The 23,877-nt window shown below is 37.7% G+C and overlaps 5 protein-coding genes across 7 annotated transcripts; 2 read left to right on the plus strand and 3 right to left on the minus strand.

Annotated features, from left to right (window-relative positions):
* The first annotated feature begins 7,074 nt into the window (after nucleotides 1-7,074).
* LOC6502791 (transcription elongation factor 1 homolog) lies at nucleotides 7,075-7,645 on the plus strand. Of its 2 annotated transcripts, XM_032454109.2 has the most exons (3): nucleotides 7,094-7,185; nucleotides 7,241-7,358; nucleotides 7,418-7,645. In XM_032454109.2, exons 2-3 carry the CDS (start codon nucleotides 7,243-7,245, stop codon nucleotides 7,548-7,550), a joined length of 249 nt encoding a protein of 82 aa, XP_032310000.1. In that variant the 5' UTR covers nucleotides 7,094-7,185; nucleotides 7,241-7,242; the 3' UTR covers nucleotides 7,551-7,645. The 2 variants fall into 2 exon arrangements, with proteins under 2 accessions (XP_001957348.1, XP_032310000.1); XM_001957312.4 differs by having other exon boundaries at nucleotides 7,075-7,358.
* A 489-nt stretch (nucleotides 7,646-8,134) lies between these two features.
* Nucleotides 8,135-8,901, plus strand: LOC6506728 (rRNA-processing protein EFG1). Its single transcript, XM_001957311.4, has 2 exons — nucleotides 8,135-8,463; nucleotides 8,525-8,901. Exons 1-2 carry the CDS (start codon nucleotides 8,430-8,432, stop codon nucleotides 8,839-8,841), a joined length of 351 nt encoding a protein of 116 aa, XP_001957347.1. The 5' UTR covers nucleotides 8,135-8,429; the 3' UTR covers nucleotides 8,842-8,901.
* A 131-nt stretch (nucleotides 8,902-9,032) lies between these two features.
* Nucleotides 9,033-14,800, minus strand: LOC6493245 (calcium channel flower). Of its 2 annotated transcripts, none has more exons than XM_001957310.4 (5): nucleotides 14,648-14,799; nucleotides 14,292-14,412; nucleotides 12,063-12,270; nucleotides 11,896-12,003; nucleotides 9,033-9,751 (listed from the first exon to the last, which is right to left on the minus strand). In XM_001957310.4, the coding sequence occupies exons 1-5, from the start codon at nucleotides 14,648-14,650 to the stop codon at nucleotides 9,604-9,606; spliced, it is 588 nt and encodes a 195-aa protein (XP_001957346.2). In that variant the 5' UTR covers nucleotides 14,651-14,799; the 3' UTR covers nucleotides 9,033-9,603. The 2 variants fall into 2 exon arrangements, with proteins under 2 accessions (XP_001957346.2, XP_014764287.1); XM_014908801.3 differs by lacking the exon at nucleotides 9,033-9,751 and adding an exon at nucleotides 10,357-11,688 and having other exon boundaries at nucleotides 14,648-14,800.
* A 598-nt stretch (nucleotides 14,801-15,398) lies between these two features.
* Nucleotides 15,399-16,753, minus strand: LOC6493244. Its single transcript, XM_001957309.4, has 2 exons — nucleotides 16,496-16,753; nucleotides 15,399-16,433 (listed from the first exon to the last, which is right to left on the minus strand). The coding sequence occupies exons 1-2, from the start codon at nucleotides 16,619-16,621 to the stop codon at nucleotides 15,471-15,473; spliced, it is 1,089 nt and encodes a 362-aa protein (XP_001957345.1). The 5' UTR covers nucleotides 16,622-16,753; the 3' UTR covers nucleotides 15,399-15,470.
* Nucleotides 16,754-17,194: 441 nt separating this feature from the next.
* On the minus strand, nucleotides 17,195-23,778 carry LOC6493243 (m7GpppN-mRNA hydrolase dcap-2). Its single transcript, XM_001957308.4, has 5 exons — nucleotides 22,924-23,778; nucleotides 21,274-22,013; nucleotides 20,992-21,210; nucleotides 20,205-20,933; nucleotides 17,195-20,135 (listed from the first exon to the last, which is right to left on the minus strand). The coding sequence occupies exons 1-5, from the start codon at nucleotides 22,991-22,993 to the stop codon at nucleotides 19,587-19,589; spliced, it is 2,307 nt and encodes a 768-aa protein (XP_001957344.1). The 5' UTR covers nucleotides 22,994-23,778; the 3' UTR covers nucleotides 17,195-19,586.
* Between the last annotated feature and the right edge of the window lie 99 nt (nucleotides 23,779-23,877).

Raw genomic sequence — 23,877 nt, forward strand, 5'->3', positions numbered from 1 at the left:
AAAGCTCAAATAGAACAGAAATATTGGTAAGAGGGACACACTTTTTTTTTGGGGCGTAGGAGGATTAAGGGAGTGGGTGAGTGGTGGGTCTGAGGACGGGGACCCGGCACGACATTTTAACAAAACAATAGAAATCAATTGATTGCGTTGTGGGAAGCTTAGCACTTGATTTCCGTAGAGAAGGCGGAGGGCAGTGGTGGTGGATGGTAGGGAAAAAGGAACAGAGGTGGATATATTGCGTGAAAGCCAGAGGAGCTTTGCCTTGGCTACACTGAGTACAGTACAGTGAGGACTAAATAAACTATTACTTATTAACCAAAAGAAATTATTTCTATATTCAGGGAATCTAAAGCTAAAGTTGGGAAAAGTGTTATTATATTTTTAGATTTATTTTAAATAATAAATAAAATGATTTTAATAATAAACTTAGTTGCTAGATCCTTAAAATTAGTCACAGGATGTAATAGAAACTGGAAGTATAATATTAGTTATAATATATTCAACTTACTATTGTCATACTGTCTTTATTGTTACTACTGTTATTGGAAATGGTGGTGCGGCTAAAATTCTATTTTTCCAATTTTTGCGCAATTTATTGCATTGTCATGGGATTCGCAGGAGTCAGGCGAAAAAATGAACGCAAGGACGAAACCAAACGAGGGAAAAAGGCAAAAGACATTGGGAAAAACAAGCAACCCAAATGCCAAAACATAGTGCGGCTTGTTCGGTTTATTGAAGGGATGGAGGATTCGGGATGGAGAATTGGGGATAAGGTGGTCGGAGCTTGGGGCTTGGGGATCTTTGGGGGGCTTTTGTCTGGGAACGGAGCGTAAAAGTAAACAAAGCTAAAAGCGGAAACGCAAGTGAAATAATACCACAGCACCAGCAGCAACTAAACATCAATAAGCATTGACTAACTGGATTCGCATTCTGAGCACACAGAAACCCAAGGATACTGGCAACTGGGGAGCCCTCCCCTACCCCCAGGCATTAATAGCTCCAGATTAAATAATCGCTCCTTAAGCGAGCGAACAAAAGAAATGCAAGAAAATTGAAAAGACACTGCTGGGACTTGATTTCGAATTGAATAAAATTAATTTTAATTGGGTCTGCATTGGGGGAGAATCTTGGAGTATTTCAAGGAGCTTTTGGGGGGCTGTAAGGATGGTGGGATTTACTGTTTATAGTTTATGTAGTTTTCGAGCTTGATTTGATTCATTGTTGGATTGAAACTAAATAAAAGGGAAACCTACACAATGGCGTGCCTACGAGTGGAACCGTTTCATAACTTAGATCATCCTGGACATCCAGGAGCCCTGGATATCTACTTTAACAAATGGCTTATCAATATATTTATATATTTTTTAAAAGAGTTTCCAGATGTACTTTTCCAGATATGAACGTTTTTATTATTCTGAATCCGACCTAAGGGACTACTTGTCATAAGCACATCTCTGTAGCGAAGATAGAATGGGGAATGATCCATAATCCAAACTTTTGGATCACTTTTTAATGAATATCTTAACTATTTCGCAGCCGACTGTAAAAAGGTATACCATTTATAGATAAGGGATCCATTCCCCATTGATCTGCATCAAAAGATTGGAATAATAAAACAAACAAAATTTGGACCATTTTTTGGCCAAAATCATGATGGTTTACCCCTTTAAAAAATTTCGAAAAATGGGTCCAAATTTTTGTTTCCAGGTTTTGATGGGTAATGATGCTCCTCGGAGTTCTAAGTTCGGGAAGGTATAACATTTAAGGATCTTCTAAGTATTGGCCAAGTTATGCGGATTTTCCACCAGGAAAATTGAAAAGCTGGACCAGCGTTACTAATGTTTTTTTATTTTCCAAAAATCGAAAATTTCCATTCAGTTTTTAGCGAATATCTTAACTATTTGGAAACCGATCGTAAAACGGAATATTATTTATGAATCGGAGAACTTTTCCCCTTCTATCTTCATAAAAATATCGGAAGAATGAAACGAAAAATATGTGGACCATTTCTTGGCCAAAATCATGATGGTACCCCTTTAAAAAATTTCGAAAAATGGGTCCAAATTTTTGTTGCCAGGTTTTGATGGGGAATGATGCTACTCGGAGTTCTAAGTTAGGGAAGGTATAACATTTAAGGATCTTCTAAGTATTGGCGAAGTTATGCAGATTTTCCCACCAGGAAAATTGGAAAGCTGGAACAGCATTACTAATATTTTTTTACTTTCCCAAAATCTAAACTTTCCATTCAGTTTTTAGCGAATATCTTAACTATTTTGAATCCGATCGCAAAAAGGATTACCATTTATGAACCAGAGAACTTTTCCCCTTCGATCTGCGTAAAAATATAAGAAGAATGAAACGAAAAAAATGTGGACCATTTTTTGGCCAAAATCATGATGGTACCCCTTTAAAAAATTTCGAAAAATGGGTCCAAATTTTTGTTGCCTGGTTTTGATGGGGAATGACGCTACTCTGAGTTCGGGAAGGTATAACATTTATGGATCTGTTAGGTATTAGTTATAGTTATACACACCGAGTCATACACATTTTTCCATTACGAAATACTGTCAAATTTTTGGAACATTGGTTCAACGTGTCTGATGCTTTTTAACTTGGCCAAAATCTAAACTTTTGAATTTATTTATTGTATATCTTTACTGTTTCTCCCTTAATCAATAAACGGAATATCATTTATGAATCCGAGAACTATTTCCCTGTGATCTGCATCCAAAGATTGGAAAAATTAAACGAACAAAATTGAGTCGATTTTTTAGCAAAATTATGTGGTACCTCTTGAAAAAATCTAAGATCGAAAAAGTATGACATTTGGCGATCTGACATATTATCCATACTAAAATTCCTACAGATTAAATGCAGACTTTCCAAAAAGAGAGGATTTAGGATTACTGTCATTTAAAGAAATAATGCATCCTCTTACAATTTATTCCTAAAAAAGGACAGTCCCCCCAAACAATATCAACAACAAAGTCATCATCTACTGTCGTCTACGCATTCTTCGATATCGTCGCCAACTCGGATAAAGACGCAACATTACAACGATTATATCGTAAAGTAAAGAAAAGATCCTTTACTCTGAAGAATTCAGAGAAAGACAAAGAGGCGGGCGAACAAAATGTCATGATTATGGCAAATTTTCGGATCCCTTTGTGGCTTTTCAATTGCGCTTTTTTCATCCATCCACACGACACGGATCGGGAATCTTTAGAATTCGGAGACGACAATGTCCAGCATTGAAAATCATCGACTGCAAAATCTCAAATGTCACGGCAAGAAGGAATCTTGGCTCTTTTGTCAGTCGGACTGCCCGGTGCGTTTTCTAAACTGTAGGCAAGTTTCACAAATTAGAGGCTCTGGCTGTGTGTGCGTCTGCCAGGATTTGGCCTGCCAGGATAGCCCCGCCAGGGGCGGTCCTTTCAGCCTTATCTCTGTGCCCATGGCGGCTAGTTTTATGGTTGACGCGAGCATCTTTTGACTTCGACTTGACATCATTGTCCTGCGCTTTGCAGCTGCGTCTGCGTCGTCCTCTGTGATGTCTTATTCCTTGTCAGCTTCCCTGGTAGCATTTCTCGAAAAAAAAGGTAGAAAAAGGTCTTCTTTTTTGCGCAATGTTTGTTTGTCGTATGTATGTCCTTTGCTGGCTGCACCGATCCTCCTGTAGGTGGTTACTAATTGGGTTATTGTCAAATATTTGATAAGATTAGGCGGCAGCAGCTGCTCCTGCTGCGGCTCCTGCCCAATTAATATTTCTTTTGGCGTAATCATGAGCTGGAAAATTTATAGTTACGTGGAAGCGCCGCCCAACCTTGTTATCCTTTCCTGTTTTGTAAAAAAAAAAAATTTGTAAAGAAAAATCTATGACTTTCAGTTGTGAAATTTTTATATAAAACTCTTAGCAATTTAATGATTAATATTATTTTAAAAATTTACTTACTCCCCTAATTTTAATAAATAATTTTAGAGAAAAATCCAGTCTTATTTAATTTTCCCCAAGTGTATTTAAATGCCAAGTGGAAACAGGATGAATACGATGGAAGGCCCACCAACAGGTCGAGGAGGAGGCGCCTCGGCGTCATCATAATTTAAATCGCGCCACGCGCATCTACTGACGGTAAATATGGAAAATGGGGAAAACTATGCCCCAGGCACTTTGCGTCAGACATAATTTTCCAACGAAACCGAATGGAAATGAGCATTATCCCGTCTCCGACCGGCACGGTCCTCCTCCGGCCGCATATCAAATCAGTTTTTACCTGTTGATTGGAGGATGCACGGGGGATGAATTTTGGGAGGTATGGGGTTAAAAATAGGGACTCAGGTTTGGGTTTTTGGGTTTGTGCTGGTTTCGTTGGACCCAGCCCTGAGGCCCGGGCGCCTGGCGGAAGGTTATGACAATGTTATACGCTAATTGAGCACAAAAACATTTTGAATTTATGGAAATTTTATTACACTGCCAGTTGAAGTTGGGTTAGCAAAGGAAATTGTGATTAGAAATTATTGTTGCCAGGTTTATGGTTTAAATGATAGAGATAATGGGTTAAAAGAAAGTACTCGGTTATTAAACAAGTATTCTGACTAATATTTATGTGTATTTTTAAATATAGCATCCAAACATTTTTAGATAAAAATATGTAAAATATCTTGTAGTGTATCCATACCAAAAATATTTATATGGTACTACTGTTGACTATCTCCCCTAAAACATGTGTCCTCCAGAGAACACGTTTTTCTCTCTAGTTCCTTGGAGCCTCCTCCTTCCCATTTAGTCGGCAGCGCCTTATGACAGTTTTATGGGTCTGGTTCTCGATTTCCCTATTCTACTTTTGTTTAAATGCAAGCTACAAAATCAGAAGACAAAGAGGAAAACAGGGAAATTATGCATAATTTAATTTGATTATAATATATGCATTTTCCGAGCACATTCCTAGAAATCGGGCGACGGAAGCCGATGGCGACAGGCTGCCAACGCTCCCCAACTTCGAACCAGTCTAAAAAAATATATATATTTATTTCGGTTGGTGGGGATTTGTTCATGTTCCTCTTTTTTTATTGTGTTTTACTCGTAATATGATTTTGATTTGGGAATTTTAATTAATAATCATGTTTTTCGAGGGGAGACGCTTTGAATTTTTGATGAAATATGGTTATGAATGCGCTGCGTGCGCCGCGAACATGGAAATGGAATTTGAATTGGATTCGGAATTGAAAATTATGTCTGTAGGGGGAGGTATGTTTGAAAAGTCAGCAAACAAAATAATAATAATTTTATGGCATTTAAAACATCTAATTGGCCGAGAGGAACTTTTATAGGCCATTTCGGATACTTTTAATTGTTAATTTCTGGTGAATAGAACATGCTTTGTTGGCGATTCGCCCAGGTGTGGCATGATTTTTTAATGAGTTGGTTTATTGTTATTTTAATAGGTTTTCGGTGGGGTTTGTAATGAATACTATTTATTATTTTATCAATTTAGTAGAAAACATGAATGGGTTCTACATACTATTTATTTTTAGAAGATATTTTTGTTTGAGGAAACCTACTTGTTTTTCCAAAAATAAGAATTTTCTGCGGATCAACTTTCCACAAGTAATACCGATCCATACAATACGTGATTATTTCGAAACTAAAAATTCCGAAAAATAACTATTGTCATCGGACTTGAAAGCGGAACTGGTGTATTGCATTACTTGAAAAATTGGAAATAATGGAAAAAGGAGGAAAATCTCAATTAGTGAGCACTCAAGAGGATGCTCACAAAAGAACCAAAAGGAAGCCCAGGAGCCGAGAAGGAAATTTGCAAAAAAGATCAATTTTCCAGCGAAACGGAAAGCAGGGGCGCACATTTTAACAGGATAAGATGCGTTTAAGCAAATGAACGGACAAAAAGGACAAAGGACACGAGGAGCTGGGGAGGCGAGTCGGCCGGGCCATTGAAGTTGCAACCGAACAAAAGCAAAATGGTCAAGCCACAAAAGGCAAACGGTGAGCGGCAGCTGGAGGAGATTAGCCCGGAAAAAAGGAGCAGCAGATACGGACAACAATAAACGGGCCGTAAGAAAGGATGAGGAGCTCGAAAGCGGAAGCAAAGTCTTAAGACCTAGCTCGCTTCTCGATTTAAAAAAAAACTAAATTTAATCCCATTTGGCGAAAAAATGATCGAAATTATGGGCCAAAAAAGCATGCCGAAGGTATACAGAAAATATTCCCAACAGCTGGGCATCCTGCGTGGAGGCATCCTGCTGCCAATCTAAGTACAAATTTCATGCTGGCTTTGGGTACCAAATTTTCAGATCACAACTCGCCGACAGCGTTGGCTAAAAACTGTTGACACTTTCAGCTGTCCTTTGATGTCCTGGTGCTAATATGTTAAGCAGCAGGCAGCCCAAAAACCGGACCATTCCAAATTCATGCTGCGAGCCGAAAAATTCCTTCACACTTTAGGAATTGAGCTGTCATCGCAGAATTTTTGTCCTGCGGCGCTTTAGCCAGAGAAAATTCGGCACCTTTAAAGCGTTGCCATGGGTTATGGGAACATCTACATCGCAGTCCTTTTCAGATGAAATCCTCTTGCAGGCAAACACTTGACCCACATCTTCTAGCTATGGAGGATCTTCTAACGAATTGCGTAATCGATACCTTGCCCCAAAGGCAGACTTAAGATCGATTTGGAAGACACAAAGGCAGCGGCAAAAGGATTTTCTGCTACATTGAGTCCTGTCAAAAGAAAAACCCATGGTACTACATTAAAAAGGATGTCTAGACAGATGCGCAATTCACTTATGTGGGCTCAATCAATTGAGAATTCTCTATCCATCAGAAAGTATCAATATCAACTTCAAAATTAGTGATATGGAAACCAAAATAAAAATCATTGAATGTTTTAGGTTCCCCACAAAATCAAGATTTTTGATTTATTGAGAGGAATTAAAATCAAAGAAGGCCTTGGTTTATAGGAAATGGATTTTTAGTTTGATTACAAATACTATTGGATTTATTTTTTATCGAAAAATATTTAAATCAAAGAATGCCTAGGCACATTTTATTAAATTTTTATTTAAATCAAGTAAGCGTTTCCCCAATGTCAAATATAAAGTATAACTAAGAACAGGCTCTTTTTCAGTTAAAAAGATCCTTTTGTGCCTTCAAGAACGTTTCAAGCTTGAATAGGAAATTATTTTAATTTTTTTTATTCATTAATAAAATTAGTTTTCTGATAATTAGAAATGGGTCGTCGTAAGTCAAAACGCAAGGCTCCGCCAAAACAGAAGAACATTCAGCCGTTGGCCCAAGTTTTCGATTGTCCTTTCTGTAACCATAAGCAAGCTTGTGAAGTCCTAATGTAAGTGAAAGTTTAAACAATAACTTAAGGAAAGATTCTTCTAAGCATAAGGATTTCAGGGATAAAATAAAGTTAATTGGAAGAATCAAGTGCAATATATGCCAAGAACTATTCCAAACGTCTGTGAATTTTTTATCGGAACCGATTGACGTTTTCAACGACTGGATTGATGCCTGTGAAGAACAAAACTGAGAGGTTTATGCAAAATATAGTTTAGAAAATAAATATGCCAGAATATTTTAGATTAGAATCATAAATAAAATGACTTTAAAATCTACAACGTCGAATTTACCTTTAGGATGAATTTACATTTTACATTGTGTAATGTAATAATACATGTCGAATATTTCCCCTTATGGTGTAGCATACTTTTTTGGGGTATAATTTTAGTAAGCTTTGAACTTACTTTGTTTTTACTTATTTGTTAATTATATAATTTAAAATCTTTTAAATTTAAATTTAAATGAGTTCCAATATTATATCGTAATTTTATTTTTTTGTAAATATAACATTAAGCATATGAGTATAAGCAATATGAGCTATACGTTTCTTCACGATTATTTGGGATATTATTTAAGTTTATCTAGATTTGTTCTTTTTCTATTAAGCTTCATTTAAAATTACATTCGTAAATATATAAATTTGGGAATTGTGGAAAAAATACCAATTCTTGATTTAAAAACATAGGTTCTTCATTTGTCAGACACATTTTTCTATTTTTTAAAAGTGTTACACAGACCTTAAAAACCCACGGATCTATAAACAGTAACTATTTTAACAAAACATCTAAGTACACATAACGTATAAGAATTTTTTTAGAATATCTAGCAAACCCACTGACCTTGGCTCACTCGATATTCGCATTCAGATAACCTGAGTAAATATTTTCCTAGTTGGTTTAATTCAGAATTCTGGGGCAGGGAATTCTGTTCATTTTGTGTTGTGGCCGAATTCAAGCTAATAGGTTAAACAATTTGCAACAAGGCCTTTGCCAAAAAATTTCGTATAAAAGCTGGTGGTGAAAGTTCACTCAGCATCGAAAGCATCTCAAGCATCATTCAATCACTAAATATGCAGTCCAACAAAGTTTTCTTCCTGGTATTCGGTGAGTTTGAAAATTAAACAGGAAAAGGATTTCTAAAATAACAGAAAATGCCACTAAATAGGTATCCTGGCTGTGGTGTTCGTGGCCAACGTGTCTTCCGCTGCCATTGATGACGAGGATGTGATTAGTGATCGTCGCTACCGCTGGGATTCGTCGGAGCAGGAATCTGATGAGAAACCCAAGTACTTGGAGCAGGCTGATGACGTAGAAGATGATGACGATCAGGATAGCGAATCTGCACAGGATGATGACGACAGCGAAGGATCCGATGAGGATGGCAGCGTCTATGTGGTCTCCGAGTGGTACGAACCCCTTGACGGAAAATCCTGGGAAGAGTTGGAAAACGACTCCGATGAAAGCGACTCCGATGAATCTTAAATATTCTGATTTTCAACCTTCATTAATTGTTTTTATAATCATTAATTATATTCTGTTGAAAAGTTTTTAAAATTAAATTAGTTCAAAATATATCAAAATGTGTTTTTACTCCCACAAGTTAGTCCCTTGGCTTTTTCGTATAATTAATTTTTATTAACATAATTTAAAGTATGTATAATTCAATTTTAATATGGTTTACATACAATATTTATAGTTTTATTTTGCATTAATTTAAACATTTTAGTATTATGCATTTAAATATATTTAAGGTATATTTAAACTATGACTAAACATAAATTTTACATGATTTTATTTTTTTTCACCTCGCGAGTGATGTCGTTTAATAATTTATTTGCAATTTCTACTAGGTTAAAACCAAATAATTTGGAATGATCGGACACAGGCAACACAATTAATAGGACACAGAATACGCAATACATTTTTTTTCAGCAACAAATACATACAAATATACAAAAAAATAGTTGCACAATATACTTTCTTTTTTCTTTTGCCTTTTTTGTAAATGGGTTTTTGGATTTGGATTGCTCTATAGAGAGATCAGAGCTTACTGACGTTAAATAAAACATTCATATTTCTATTGCATTCGTTAATAAACAATTGGAAATTGCACATGATTATGTTGGACTGCCTGCTGAAGTTCTCTTGGATAGGTTTGCCTTTCAAATGTTGCGATTTGAGTCTTGTTTTCTCACGGCACACCCAGCTTTCCGTTTTTAGAATAATTCCCGATCATGTTCCGGATCACACATTGCTATCCGTGCCCACGGCGCCGGTGAAGGAGAAGGGCTGCGCGTTGTTCACAATACCGGCTCGATCGTTGGTGGTCTGAGGAGTGGCGTTGCCTGCGTAGGATTGTTGAGCAGCTGCCCGCATATCCTCCGCGGAGGCCCTGTTAAGGAAGAGTGGAAGATATTAGATATTTTTATAAAAGAATACGATTAGAAATAATATGTAATAGAATAAAGTGTGCTCTGCTAATTTCTGTGTGCCAAAAAGAACAGCTAAAGTTCCATACTATTTCACAACTAATCCAAAACAATATTCATTTTGTAAAAAAAACCAAAAACGGAATATAAGGGAACTAAACAGATCTACAGATAGTATCTATTGAGTGTATAAAGTATTGTAATAGTATATATATTTATTGAAATGCGAAATAAAAATTCTAAAAGGAATAAAACAAGTCGGTCTTGAACTACTATAAGTTTTAAAAAATCTAAATACAAGGTATCTACAAAAAATGATACAGTAATGTTTCGATCGCATCTAAGCTAAAAAATATATATAGTAGTATAGCTCAAAAATTATTTGCCTTTGGTGTTCTCTTGGACGAAGCAAAGTCATTGTATCTCGCTGTTGGCCGACTGTGGTGTTTTTTGGCTCTAAGAGGTTTGGTTTTGGACAGTTTTATGTGGCTTTTATAAGTCTTTTTCATGTTGGATTTATGCGCATTCAATTGTAAACAGAATATTTTACATGATACGATTTCTAGTGTTGCGTTCTTCATTATTTAACGAATTTTAACAAATTTATTGAGTTACATTCATAGATCAGGTGAGATTCGCAGTTTCCGGTAGATACTATATTTTGACAAGTTCTTGCGAGTATTTTCAAATAATTTACTCTTAATAACAAAATAACTTAAATAAATATAAATTGGAATGATTGTTGAAGTCATAAGAAAAATAATTTGGAATAAATACTTATGAATAACTTAATTCTATAAAAAATTAAACGAAAACCGATAAAGAAACCTTTCAACACAAATAATAATGCTTTTACCGAAAATTGTAATGTTTTTTCTTTAAAAAAAATATAAATTCTCAACTTGTTTAATGCATTTTATGATTATGTTCAATTTCAATTTGTGCCTATCTTGGGAGCAAATAAATTCTCAAACAACGTTTAACATTCAATCGTATGGTTTACATCGAAGCAAAGCATATAAAGTTAATACTTCTGAGTTGTACATATTGCTCTAGGTTCTCAACGTTCCATATCGTTTAATTTTTATTTTTAATAAATTTATTAATTTACTGTCTGCGCTTTTGTGTGAATTTTATAGCCGCAATTTAGCTGTGAGTGTAGAGTTTGTGGAAGCTTTGAGGTTCACATATAGGTTGGTTTCTTTACCGGACACCTTTCAAATATATTTTCTCACTAAAAATATATGCCTGCTGCAGCTTGACGTGTGTATGATTTGTGTAACTATATCAGTATCTTCTCTATTTATTTATAATATATATATATTTAACTGTAGGTTCAAACAACACCAACCGCTTGACGAAAGACATTTAAAAATGGAATACGAATAACATGCAAAATAAGGGGCCAATGAACAAAATGCATTTGCCCAAAAAACACTGACTAATAACACTGCTTCTGCTTCTGATTCTGATTCTAGTTCAACAATTATGAGAATTTCGTTTCATTTCCTTTGTAATTGGTGGGGTGTTCTGTATACTATTGTTCTGATGCCCTGCTACAACGCTGCATTTTTTTTTTTAATTTTTCTTGAACTGAACACTAAAAATTATGCGCCGTAAAATATTTGTTATTCGATTGTTGCATCTTTCGCATATCTAGTTGAGTGTGTGAGGTGTGTATTTGTGTGTGTCTTGTATCTGGATGTGTTGTGGAGTTGTGATTGCGGATTTTTGGCAGTTACTAATCGCGCGGCTGGGAATTTATGTGGGACGCCAAACGTCCGGATCTTCCATAAGTGTGATATGTTGATCGCCGCCCATCTGCATCTGCCCGCCCGCCTGACTGCCGGCCATCTGTGTGGGCGATGTGGCAGCGGCGGCCATGTCCTCGCGCGAAGCTCTACATTTTTTACAATTTGTATTACATTTTTTTTTTTGTTAAGCATTTTTCACAGTGACAAGCACATTGTGGGAATATAGAGAAAACAGTTTGTTTCGATTAGCAAAAAAGGCTTAAATGGATGGCTAACTAAGGTCGCTTTCTTCTCCACTCTCCGCTTAGCATAATTGTTACAGAAACAGGTGCCAAAAGGGTTCCCATACTCACTTTTTGCCTAACGCCATCATTCCGTATATCACGCCAGTGGCGAAAATCAGGCCACTTCCAAATAAGCTGGCCAGTCCGAAGCACATGAAGATGGGAGGAACGGCCATTCTAAAAGATACAATTAATAGATTAACAAATAAGTTAAATAGATAACTAAGATTACTCACGCGCAGTAGAGGCCAGCCCGGAAGTACATGGGCTTGGAGTCCACCTTGTCCGCAATGTCGTTGACCTTTTCGATGCAGACGAAGCAACAAGGCGCCTCCAGGAGCATCACCACAAATCCTGCCACCATTTGAATGATTCCCGCCACCAGGCAGCCCACATTGAGGGTTAGGATGGAGATGACGTTCCACAGGCCAAAGAGTATGGCAACTACAAGAATTTAAATATAATTATTAGTGGTTTCAATTACTAATTGCTACTTAAGAGGCTACTTTCTTATCTCTAACATACTTTATGTCTCATAATACTCCCCTCAAAAAATTAGTAGAGAGGGCGTTCGAATAAAAAATCTAATCAACTCGAGAATGTGAGTCATGTGTGTGCCATTTTTCACTTTTTATTTGTTCGGATCTCTTTTATTCATAAATTAACAACAAAGCCAGCCACAGAAGCATGACAAGTAGAGGCAGAAACAGAAACAGTTGGGTAAATTGTTACCAGACGACATTCATGGAAAAGTGCTCTAAATTCTAGTTAGTTTCTGACGCAAGGGGCGTTTAAGTAAATTACATTAAAATATTTTATCAGTTTGCTTTTTTTTTGGAGCTCTGATAACAGCATAAGCCAGAAAGATAGCAAGACTAATTCAAAAGATAAATAAACTGGTGTACATGATAATTGGATAAAATGGATGGGATAGTATCTTTTAACATTTTAATGGAAAAATTCCTGCATTATTTTTCTTTTTATGTCTTTTGCGAAATCCGATCTCGGTTTTGAGGCTATTGCGGTTCATAGCCAGCTGGCTGACCCATCTTGGGAAAGAAGTCTGTGTGCTCTGGCAATAAAATTATTTATCAATCACAATCTTTTTTGGTTTTATTTTCCTCTAACGAAACACAACCGGTTTATTGTGGAAGCCTCACGAGTGAGTTGTTCCCTTAATTGAGGTATTCAGGCGGCTGCTATTTATATTGATTTCAAGTGGATGGTGTTTATTTGTGGGCTAACAATTGCATGATTCCTCTAATTTCCTGCACAAATAAAAAGAATATATTAAAATGATACAATTTGTCTTTAAAAGGAAATTCTATGTTGTTCTGTTGATAAAAAAAATATAAAATTGCATATAAAAAAATTCATTCATAAAATTTTATCAAAAATTAATTTTAAAAAATTGTTATTCCTAATTTAGTGTTTTTGTCATTTTATGTCAGATACGTAGTAATATTTCTGATAAGAATTTCCATTGAAAAAAAAACAATGATAAGAAAATAAGTTGATTATTCTGGGAAAACAAATATAATATAAATTTAACAAAAACTATTAGATTATAAAAATTCATCTGTAATGCATATTCTGTATATTTGTTTGTATTTTTGAAACAAGGGGTCAGATGAGGTTAAACGCGAAATGCAAAACAAAGAGAGCGCCACGATCTCAGACGCAATAAAGTTGAAAAGCAGAAAATAGATGCAAAATGAACTGAATGCGGAATTGAAGGAGACCCGCCCCCTCTCTGTTGATAAAAACAAAAAGGCAGAGGCATTGAGAATTACGACTGGGAGCGGAGACCCCCAAGGAAAATTGATGTGATATGGAGTGGAGCGGAAGGAGAAAAAAAGGGCACACAGAGCGCCAAACTTGACACAGAAAAGCTTCTTCTTTACGCGCGCTCACACACAAACATACAAGCATACATGTTTGTAAAAATTTCTGTATCCTTTTTGTGGCATTTGGCCAAGTTTTTTGTCCCTACAGAGAGAAATTTTCTACACTGGAAATAATTTTAAAAAATAAACAAATAAATTAATAAATACATTATTTTTGGTTTTTTTTTGTGTTAAAATATAATTATTATTCTTAATAATAATTTTAATGACTAATATTTGAGTGATTAATATTTAGTATTATAATTTCAGTTCCCTGTGGACTATTATGTTGTTATTCTATTTCCGTTTTCCGCTCTCTCTCTCTCTTTTCTTCCTCCTTATCTCTTTATCTTCTCTTCTTCCTTTATCAATGCCAAAGAGCGTGCGTACACACACACCCACAAACACCTGCCCAATAGATAACAGCAACAACAACACAAGTGGTACACAAAAATCGATGCAAAATATTTTTGGGCCGCACAATGTCACGGCTGTTATCGCTATTTTTGCACTCACTCAGGATCTTAGATCCTTGGTTCTTAGGACTACGCTTTGTTAGGGGGGACTTTAAGGACTTACAGAAGGCGGCCACAATGCCCAGCAGCCGACTGCCGTATTTCAGATACCAGGGCTGCTCCGGTCCAACGGGATCTTGTTGATTCGGCCTTGCCAGCAATCCCGTTATCTTTTCCGCAAAGGACTGCTCCGTGGGAAATGCCAGAAAAAGAACCAGAAGAAAAATCGAATAGTAATTAGGACAATTACATGGCAAAGGGGGGAAAATCGAAACACAATTTCGTATTGTGACGCGGCGGCTTTTTTTTTAACACGCACACACTCATATAACGCGCGGCTCCCGCACAGGTAAAATCTTTGTTAACAGTTTAATACGTTATTTCGGATGCCCGAAACGTGCTCTTGCAACTTCTACATACCATGGCTATTTATGTGGTTAATAAATTAGACTAAAACTATATTTAACAGATATTATGCACTTTTCACGTCACACGGAACGAAAAAAATTGTTGTACTTTGCGTTCTTGTCAGAGTTGCCGACTTGGCTGTTTTCCCGTAAAACACAGCCAACTTCTATGGCCGTTAACTGGAAACCAGCTGATTTAGCCGGAACCTGCAACTTTGGCTATGTTTTTAAATTTATTTTGATTATATTTATCGTGGAGTATCGACAGTGTCACCTTTATCGCGAGGCTGTAAAATAAATTAAATTAGAAACCGTGAAGTGAAATTTAAAGTTTCTGTTAGAATAAAGAAGGTATCGCAAATTTAGCTATTTTTTTGATTGCCATTTGCAGCACTGGCGTGGAACTAGTGTAATCGATAGCTGGCTCCGAGAGAGAACCTGTATCTACTGGTACTTTTGGCTTTCGATAGATATATTTTCTTATTTTCTTAAAGAAACATAAATTCTATTATAATTGTGGGTAGTCGGTAAAAATTCCACTATCCCATAATAGTGGTTATAACTATTTATAATGAATATAATTTGTATCCATTTGTTATACATTAATCGATAGTACTTAAAAATGCATCGATAAAAGGTAGAGGTGGAGAAACATCGATGTTTGCAATCATCGATGTTTCCGATGTTTTCATCGATGTTTCTCCACCTCTAATAAAAGGCCGATGTAAGCAATTGTTAAAATAAACAACAGGTCAAGCACAACATAGTTGAAGTTACAAACATTTAACATTTATGCACTTTTAAACAGATTTTTATCTTACTTTCTATGATCAGGTCTATACTTTTTTAAGATTAGGTGAATTCAATTTCATTTTACTATTAAGAGATATATATTTTCCTGGCTGCAGGGTAAGCTTCATGGGTAGACTTATGAATTGGCCTGCTTCCTGAAATTTAGAAACATTCGCTTTACTTGAAACGTCGTGCATTTTGCCTGATTGGAACTGCGGCCAAGTCTGGAGCCTCTTTTTGATAATTTTTGGCCCCTTGAAAGAGTGACCGAGAGCGTGCTCTTCGTAGGCTTTTCGGCACTTGAAGATCATGGGACACTTGTGGCACCGTATCCTCACAGGATGGCTGGGGCTTGTCTCGGTTCTAATGATGTCCGAGTACCGCTGGTACCTCTTCTCTCGAGCAAAGGACCAAAACTCAATCTCCCTGCGCAGCCTGTAATCCGTATCGGGTAGAGAGTGGCCCTTAGCCTTGGAACGATGCTCCTTGCAAGCTCCCGCACTGGGAAAACTGGCCCCACACTCACGACACATGTATTCAGGATTAGTTCTTGGCACCGATGAATGGAGACGCACTTGGTGCAGATAGTCGAACAACTGGTGGCAGCAAGTGCACAAAATCTTGACGACTTTGGTCTTGTCCTTTAGCAACTTGACCAGGACCAGGCCATTACGTCCGATTCCGGCAGCGAAAGGGTTCGTCGGAGTACTATTCAAGGGTTCCAGATTATTGGGCTGGGTGGTGGGCGGTGTCGGTGTCGGAATCTCATTTGACTCTGGCAGGAAATCCGTTTTTATGTCGCTTATCTGGGGGCTATCCACAGCCATTTCATTGTCCGAGGAAGGCGGCTCCTGCTTGACCTGAAATAGCTGCGAGTCGTCAATTTCCAAAGGTGCTTCTTCCAGGTCCCGCTGCGCTTTGCTCCATTTCTCCAGGGAATTGCTGAGGTGCACAAGGTCCTCGAAGCATGAATCGCAGATGCAGGACTTGTCGCCCAATATGGAGATCTAGAATTTAATAACGCGTCACTTATTTCCAGAAAATTAATAAGAAATCCCATCAAACTCACATCGATATTGTAGCTCTCGAAGAGACGTTGCAGCAGTTTGTTGACCGACTTCAAGCGAGATGTCTCAAGATCCAGTTCCACGGCCTGTTTCTGGATGCACAATTTGCACAGCGACTCTCGAGACATTGCGTCGCAGGCACAAAAAAATTACTTAATTCAATAAAAATGTGTCAATGATGATACCGATGAAGTATTAGCATAATCGATAATATCGATAGTGACTAGTTATCGAACTGGTTTCGCCACTACCATTCCTAACATAATCGATAACATTTTAAATTTGAATATTTTTCGGGGTGGGTATCGAGAAAACCGTTAAATTATATTCTCCAGAAACCCATAATAAAAATGCAAAATTAAAACTTGGTACATCAATTTTATTGCCGGATTTTGGGGGAAAATATAGGAAATATATATATTGCCACAAATAAGTTATTTGATAATCTTTACGTTACAATTGTTCTTGATTGGAAAGTTAACTTTGTTTTTCGTATTTGGTTGTTTTGGCGTTAAATTCTACAAATTGTATTCATAATTTTCTGATATCGTATGCAAGTTTACTCAATTCTGGTCACATGTATTACATTTTTTCGTAAAATTGCCTTTTGAGTGAGTAATTTAATTTCTGTTTTACAATTCTGTTTAATTTTTCTTTTGGACGTGTTGCAGTAATTTCTTCAGATTTTTTTGGGGATTTGTGGTACAAAGGTTGAAGGGCATAGCAAAATTTAGCTCGGAGCTCGGACTATTCGGGTGTTGGCAAGATATAGATTTCGATCCAGTCTGCTTCCTTTTACGTTAAAGTTAATTATTGCTATGCTTACAATCACAAAAATATTATCGGGATGGGTGGAACAAAAACTGATTACAAAATCATTAATCGACATTTTTCAATTTACTTTTATAGTTGATATTTTTTACTTTGCTTTTGTGTTTGATTTTTTTTCACAACTAAATTTTACAATATTTAATTTCGTGTTTTTTTCACTTTCAAGCTGTGTTAACAATGTTGTTCTTGTTCAAAGTTTGATATTCATTGCTTGTTGGATAAGTTTGATGTTTCTTTGCTGCCAGACAAATGGCCAAGGAAATTAATGTTTATTTTGTGGAATAAAAAAACCAAAATAACTAATTAAAATACTTGAGTACTATTGCCAATTTCTTTGGGCATTTGTCTGGAGCAGGATTGGAAGCCAGGTTCTATCCCGGCTCCGAAAATAAAAGTAAAACTATACTGTTTTTTGTTTTGGTTTTACTAAAAAAAATTATAATCCAAATTGAAATTAAAAAAGAGAAGTTTTTGAAACAAAATTTGCATCTCAAAATGTAAAAACATAAAATACAAATTAATATGGCTTTTCGAAAAGCTTTAAAAGTCAGAAGTAAAATATTTAATGCAAATGCTGTTGTAGGAAGTACGATCGAATTATTGCCAAAAACTAAGTTACAGGAAATTTTGGAGTATTATTCTCTATAGGCTCTGAGATTCTTGCACTTTGGAGACATTGCTGATCATCTGGGATCATTGTTGCTTAGTCTAAAGATATACGCTAATAGGCAACATTGTCATATATAGATTGGAGACTACGCTTGTTGGGAAACAAATATCTATGAATTATAGGAAACTTGGCTCCAATGCCCGGTTATCAAAACACTATGACATTTTTTAAAGGCTTCTCTCCCCCACAGCTACGCCTTCTTACGCACTAATGGCTCACAAAAATATATATATATATCCTTCTGGCTGTCACAATTATTACAAATCGTTCAAATTTCACTCTACCGCTTCGTGTATATACTACAAATTTTTATCGAGTTTGAATTTCAATTTTAAACTTTTTTTTTAAACTAATTTAAATTCGTTAAATATTCTTCTTATTTTTTGTCACACTGCTGCTCTGCATTCTCAAGTTGTCAAATAAAAAAATTGACGAAACGCTATTCTGTTGAAGATATGCCTGTATTTTTTTTATTAATTATCCCCCGAAAATGGGCATTTTGCAGGGCATTTGTTTTGATTTTAAAAAGATTGTTTTTTTTTGTAGGGGGATTCGCGCTCTTATAAAATTGTTGTTTTTAGTTGCCAGCCGTTCTTGTTAAGATCACAATTGTGCTAAGAAATACTATATCACAATTTAATTATTTACATTGTTATTATTTGCATTCTTTGCATTCTCACACATCTCACTATCTCTCATTATCAATTAATCATTCGTAGGTGGGGGCGGGCAGTAAGTAAAACGGCCCAGAAAGTGTATTAATGTCTCTCATAATCATCTATTGCCCGCAGAAACATTATATTCAAGTGCTCGCTAAAAAAAAAGTCATTATCGGACTTTGAAATTAAAAGCAAGACACAGTTTGGTGCGGGGCATTTTAAAGCTACGCTTTAGTTATGTTTAGTTTTTATCTAAAAATACGCTCAAATGGCGAGCACTCGGCTCGAAGTAGGCTTGGTTCGCTTGGCTCACAATAAACACTTTATAGCTTATAAAGAAAGGATTCTAACATAATTGTACTCTCGATCGAATCGTAGTTAAGTTGTTAAGTTTGCGAACAGCGATCGGAGTGTTTATAAAAATATTACTTTACACATGTGCTGAGCGGAAGACTCATGTTTTTCATTTATTCTTTTTTTTTTTCCTCTTTTTTTTGGTATGAAAATTGTTTTCGTTAAAAATGTCTTACTCAATTTATCGCATTGAAGTATCTTTTGTTTGTTGAGTGTGCTTACGATTCCCTAATATATATAGACAATATACGTGGAAAATTCAAAAATCTCCCCCTGGTTAATGAGGAGATCAGGAAACGTAGTCTCCAAAGCCTAGGACTAGACATGATTAGTTGTCTAAAAAATGTATTGATAGTTGCAGTGTTAGTTTTTGTAACAAATGAACTTGTTAAATGCAATTGGCATGGTTTCTTTTACCCGCAAGTCTCCAAAGCTTATAATATTTGTATCGTGTTGCCTCCAGCTCTTCAGAGCCTACAAGAGCCTACCACTCAGTTCCCTGTAACCTAGTTTTAAAAATGCATTCTATGAGAATTTTCGGAAGGAATTGTCACAAAAAAGTTTGAAAAGGAAAGGAGTTTAGCAAAAGACATTTGCTATAAAGTTTTTGGTGAATGAGAAGTTCGTCCACGAGTTGAAGTTTGGCGTAAAGTCGGCAGCGCCGGGTTGCGGCACCTGCACCTGTGGCAGCTGCAACTGTTGCTGCGGCGGCTGCTGCGACTGTGCTCGCTTCAGAATCCTTAAATTGCTGCCCGAGGCCATGCGCTGTAACTTGTGCATGTCCTGTGAATCCTGGGCGGATCCTGTTACCACCTGGCTCTCTCCAAAATTCAAAGAAACCGAAGCTGGCCGCGGACGTTGCTGCTGCTGCTGCGGTTGCTGTTGCGGCTGCTCGGTCTTTGGTGTTCTCTGAGCTGCCGCTGCGGCGGATAGCATGGCTATCAAGTCTACGCCAGTTGTGGGCTGATGTCCCAGGATCTGCTTAACAACCGGCTGCTGATTCTCACTCTGAGACTTGACGCGTGATCGTTGCTGCTGCTGCTGTTGTTGCTGCTGCTGCTGCTTCTGCACCTTGGCTGCATTGAGTTGCAGCTCCTCAATGCGAATTAAATCGAAGGAGCTTACAATCTGTTAGGGAAGTTTGAGAAATTATCACTTGAAGGACTCAAATTTCAAGTAAGGAGCCATCTCTCTTACCTTCTCACTGCCTACTGGCTGCTGTGCATCGTTTTGCGACTGACTGTGGAATAACTGACGCTTGGAGGAGACACTGGCTCCCGTTCCTCCTCCTCCTCCTGCCACTAGTGTTGTCACTGGCGTCGATTGATTGCTGCCCGCAGCCGCATTTTGTTTATTGCGCTTCCCATTGCTATTGCAGATGTTCATGGTTTTGATGGCCGCTGCCGCTGGAACAAGAGCAGGAGCCGCTGATCCTGGCCCGGCCGGCTTGCCATTGAGATTATTCAACTTGACGCCATCCAAATCGCCCATGGACTTGTGTCGCTGGCGCCTCGATGTATTCCTCAGCCCAACCAAGTCCTTCTTGCCGCTCCCGTTGATGTTAGTGGGCGAGGCCGCCTTCGGGGACTGCTGGCCGGAGCACTTGCGACGACGCGGCTCGATGCCGGCCTTCCTCTCGTTGACCCACTTCTTGAGGCGCTTGACAAACGGTATGATCATGAAGAAGGAGTTGGCGTTCTTGCCCAGCTTGGCCTTCGATATGGCATCGTTTTTGTTCACTGGCAACGAATCGATTCTGAACCACTCGCAGCACTTAATCTCATTGCGGGTGCGGGGCGCGAACAGCGTGTCCAGCGGTATGTTCCGCACAATATAGAGCCGAGTATACTGGTAGTTGATGAATGCCTCGATGTAGTCGTTGGCGTCAATGATGTCCGTGATGTCGAAGCCGGTCTCCTCATAAACCTGAAAGAGAATTATAACTATTAGTATTTGAATGAGTTTCTGGAAGGGATTAGCTTACCTCTCTGGTGGCACAGTGGGCTGGATCCTCGTTCTCGTTGATCTTGCCTTTGGGAAAGCCCCAGGAGTTCCTCGCAAAATACGACTGCACTAGCAAACAGTGATTGTGATCCTCGGAAACCAAAATAGCTCCATAGGTGGGCACCGACATCTTGTATTTCTTCCATTGTTCCAGGATCTGGTCCACAGTGCCAAAGTGTTTGTTCAAAAAGGGAATGTGCTGGTCGGAAGAGAACAAAATATTGTTAAAAATGCCAAAAAAAGAATGATCTTAAGAGCCTACTTGGAACAACTGCATGGCAAACTGTTTAATGCCCACCGCTGGTAACTTTCTCTGGACACTCTGACTCTGGTTCTGGGACTCGCCATCCTCGCTAACCGCCGGGGCGCAAAAGAAATCCAAATAAAACCAATGGGCCTGCTCGACTTGGAAACAGATTCGGATTAAATTGTTTAGCTCCATGTCCGGTACGTTGATAATGAACCGACTGGCCAGATCATCGAGTATATCGGACGGAATTTTCGATTTCTCTGGCAATTTAATGCTGGACGCCTTCGTAGTTGCCGTTGCCGTAGTTGATGGTGTTGCAAGTGTTGTGACCTTTGTTGCAGTTGCCACAGCAGCTGCATCATCTGAGGAGCTACCGTAGGATGAGTTAGTCGATGTGGATGAGTGGGTCGATGATATGGATGAGTTGAGTCGTTGTTTCTGTGCGCTATTCTGATGTTTTTGATGTTGTTGCTGCAACTGATGTTGCAACTGCTGTTGGGGCTGCCGCTTTCTTTCAATGGCAATGGGGGCTGTGGGTGTGGTAACGGTTTTTGTGAATACAGCTCCACTCTTAAGCAACTCGTTCAATACGTTATTATCGCTTATATTGAGGCTCTGCCGTAGCTGCTGCTGTTGCTGTAGCTGCTGTTTTTGATGCTTCTCTATTTGAGTATCGCCGCCGCTGCTGTTGTTATTTTTGATGTTCAGCACTTTTTGTAACGTCAGCGAGGCGAGCAGCGTCAGATTGTTGACTTGAAATAGAAAATAGAAAAGCAAATATAAAATACAGACACGCTTGCAGAGATAAGTATTTTTTTTTTTTTAAGAAAAATAAATGTCTGAAACTGCCAGAATGATATCTAGTTATCGCAGAGTGTGTTGTGTGTGGATTTCACTTTTTCAGTGACCCTGGGAAGTGTCAATGTCACTATAGTGACTAGAATATAGTGATTTTGTCTATATAGTAATAATAAAACTGCTAAAAAACAGACCTATTAGTTGCCAGGCTGTCTGCAAAGTCTATATGTTATTGGAGCACCTAGCACCTTGACAAAAAAGACAAAAAAAAAAAGAAGGAAAAACAAAGTAATACTGCTGAGTAATCGCTATCGGCTGGCCTGGCCAACGATCTACGCCGTCAATTGCGCAACTACACCAGAGCTGCGACCAGAGACAAAGGCAGAAACTATTACTATTATTGTTGCTACTTGGCTGGCCTCTAAAATCGCTTGCGAAAAAAAAAACTAAGAGATGCAGTTCAGCGACCTCCTCCTCTGAAAACTGAAAAGTGTTGCAACATGCATGCACATGCACAGGCACGGCTGTGGGTGTGGGTGCGAAATGTCTGTACTCTCGGCTACAGTCTAACTTCCAATAGATGAACTACTTTGTTTTAAAAAAGGATAGTATTTTTTTATTTTTTTTTTTTTTTTTAAATAAACAATATATTTTTTACATTTATTTGAATAAATTGCATAGTTAATGAACTGATGATATCACTTTTTATACATAATTTTTTTTATTTTTATTTTTAATTACAATTAGACACTTTAGGGAAGTCAGACTGTACTCTTCAACTGCTCCGCTTCTCTTGTCGTTGTTGTTTTTTATTGTGGATCCATTTCGAAAGCCCCGCTTATCAATCTTTGAGGCCAAGCTTACCGTTATCGTTCTCCTTGCCGCTGACGCTGACGCTGGCTGAGGCAGAGACGGAGGCAGCAGTTATTTCCATAATATTTTGGGGTCGCCTGGCGCTGTTGCTCTCGCTCTGTTTATTTATGTAATACACTTTATTCGATTTTTTTTTTGTGTTTGTCTTTTTTGCGAAAATATTTCTTGTTTGTTTGTTAATTCACGTTCGCCTTCTTTCTTTCTTTCTTTGCCTATCTATCTCTCTCTTTCAGTCTCTCTTTCGCGTGCGCGCGTATGTGTAAGTGTGGTGGGGGAGTGTGAATGTGTGTGTGGTGTGTGGAAGCGATTTGTCACGTATTTTTACAACGTCGCCCGCTTCTGTCGAACAAATTTTAATTTCCAATGCAATTGCAACTGCTGTGCTTGTACTCTGTTTAATTCTTTAATTGCATTTATATTACATTCTCTCGCTTTCGCTTTCGCCTTCGTTATTGTTCTTTCGCCTCTCGTTGCCTCAACATTTTTTGCATTTGTTTTTTTGGATCTCGAGACTTTGTTGTTGTGGAGAGCCATCCACAAATAATTGAGTGCGCTCCACTTTAGGGGAAGGAAAAGAGAAACACTCGTACGCACACACTTACACCTGGCCTTTATTGCGTTCGCGATTTTACTTATTTTCGCGTACTTTCCACTCGTTATTCATATACCCTTCACACCAGACGCGACCAGTATGCTTCTATTTACACGTTGCACTTAAATTTAGTAACTATTTGCACTATTTTGCACTATTGCTGCGTCTTCAAATTCTGGAAATTTTCCTCGGCGTCGCGTATTAGAGGTGGAGAAACATCGATTGCACATATCGATAAGACCAACAGCATTTGTAGCGCCTATGACGGCAGAAAATTGAACTATCACTGTAAAAACTAAATTTACTTTTATTAAGGTCACATTAAAACACCTGTGGTGGGTTAGATTACATTT

The sequence above is a fragment of the Drosophila ananassae genome, chromosome 2R, assembly GCF_017639315.1.
Source record: "Drosophila ananassae strain 14024-0371.13 chromosome 2R, ASM1763931v2, whole genome shotgun sequence".
Lineage (NCBI taxonomy): Eukaryota > Metazoa > Arthropoda > Insecta > Diptera > Drosophilidae > Drosophila > Drosophila ananassae.

Bases quoted from the DNA above. Each gene is read 5' to 3' on its own strand.
- LOC6493244 (XM_001957309.4), bottom strand. From the start codon at position 16,621: ATGTCTCGAGAGTCGCTGTGCAAATTGTGCATCCAGAAACAGGCCGTG. The intron at 16,434-16,495 runs GTGAGTTTGATG...ATTAAATTCTAG, and splicing joins TCGAGAGCTACAATATCGAT to ATCTCCATATTGGGCGACAA.
- LOC6506728 (XM_001957311.4), top strand. From the start codon at position 8,430: ATGCAGTCCAACAAAGTTTTCTTCCTGGTATTCG. The intron at 8,464-8,524 runs GTGAGTTTGAAA...GCCACTAAATAG, and splicing joins AGTTTTCTTCCTGGTATTCG to GTATCCTGGCTGTGGTGTTC.
- LOC6502791 (XM_001957312.4), top strand. From the start codon at position 7,243: ATGGGTCGTCGTAAGTCAAAACGCAAGGCTCCGCCAAAACAGAAGAAC. The intron at 7,359-7,417 runs GTAAGTGAAAGT...TAAGGATTTCAG, and splicing joins CAAGCTTGTGAAGTCCTAAT to GGATAAAATAAAGTTAATTG.
- LOC6493243 (XM_001957308.4), bottom strand. From the start codon at position 22,993: ATGGAAATAACTGCTGCCTCCGTCTCTGCCTCAGCCAGCGTCAGCGTC. The intron at 22,014-22,923 runs GTAAGCTTGGCC...TTCTATTTCAAG, and splicing joins CGGCAAGGAGAACGATAACG to TCAACAATCTGACGCTGCTC. The intron at 21,211-21,273 runs GTAGGCTCTTAA...TCTTCCGACCAG, and splicing joins TTGCCATGCAGTTGTTCCAA to CACATTCCCTTTTTGAACAA.
- LOC6493245 (XM_001957310.4), bottom strand. The intron at 12,271-14,291 runs GTAAGTCCTTAA...AAATTCTTGTAG, and splicing joins GGGCATTGTGGCCGCCTTCT to TTGCCATACTCTTTGGCCTG. The intron at 12,004-12,062 runs GTGAGTAATCTT...TGTATCTTTTAG, and splicing joins CGGGCTGGCCTCTACTGCGC to AATGGCCGTTCCTCCCATCT.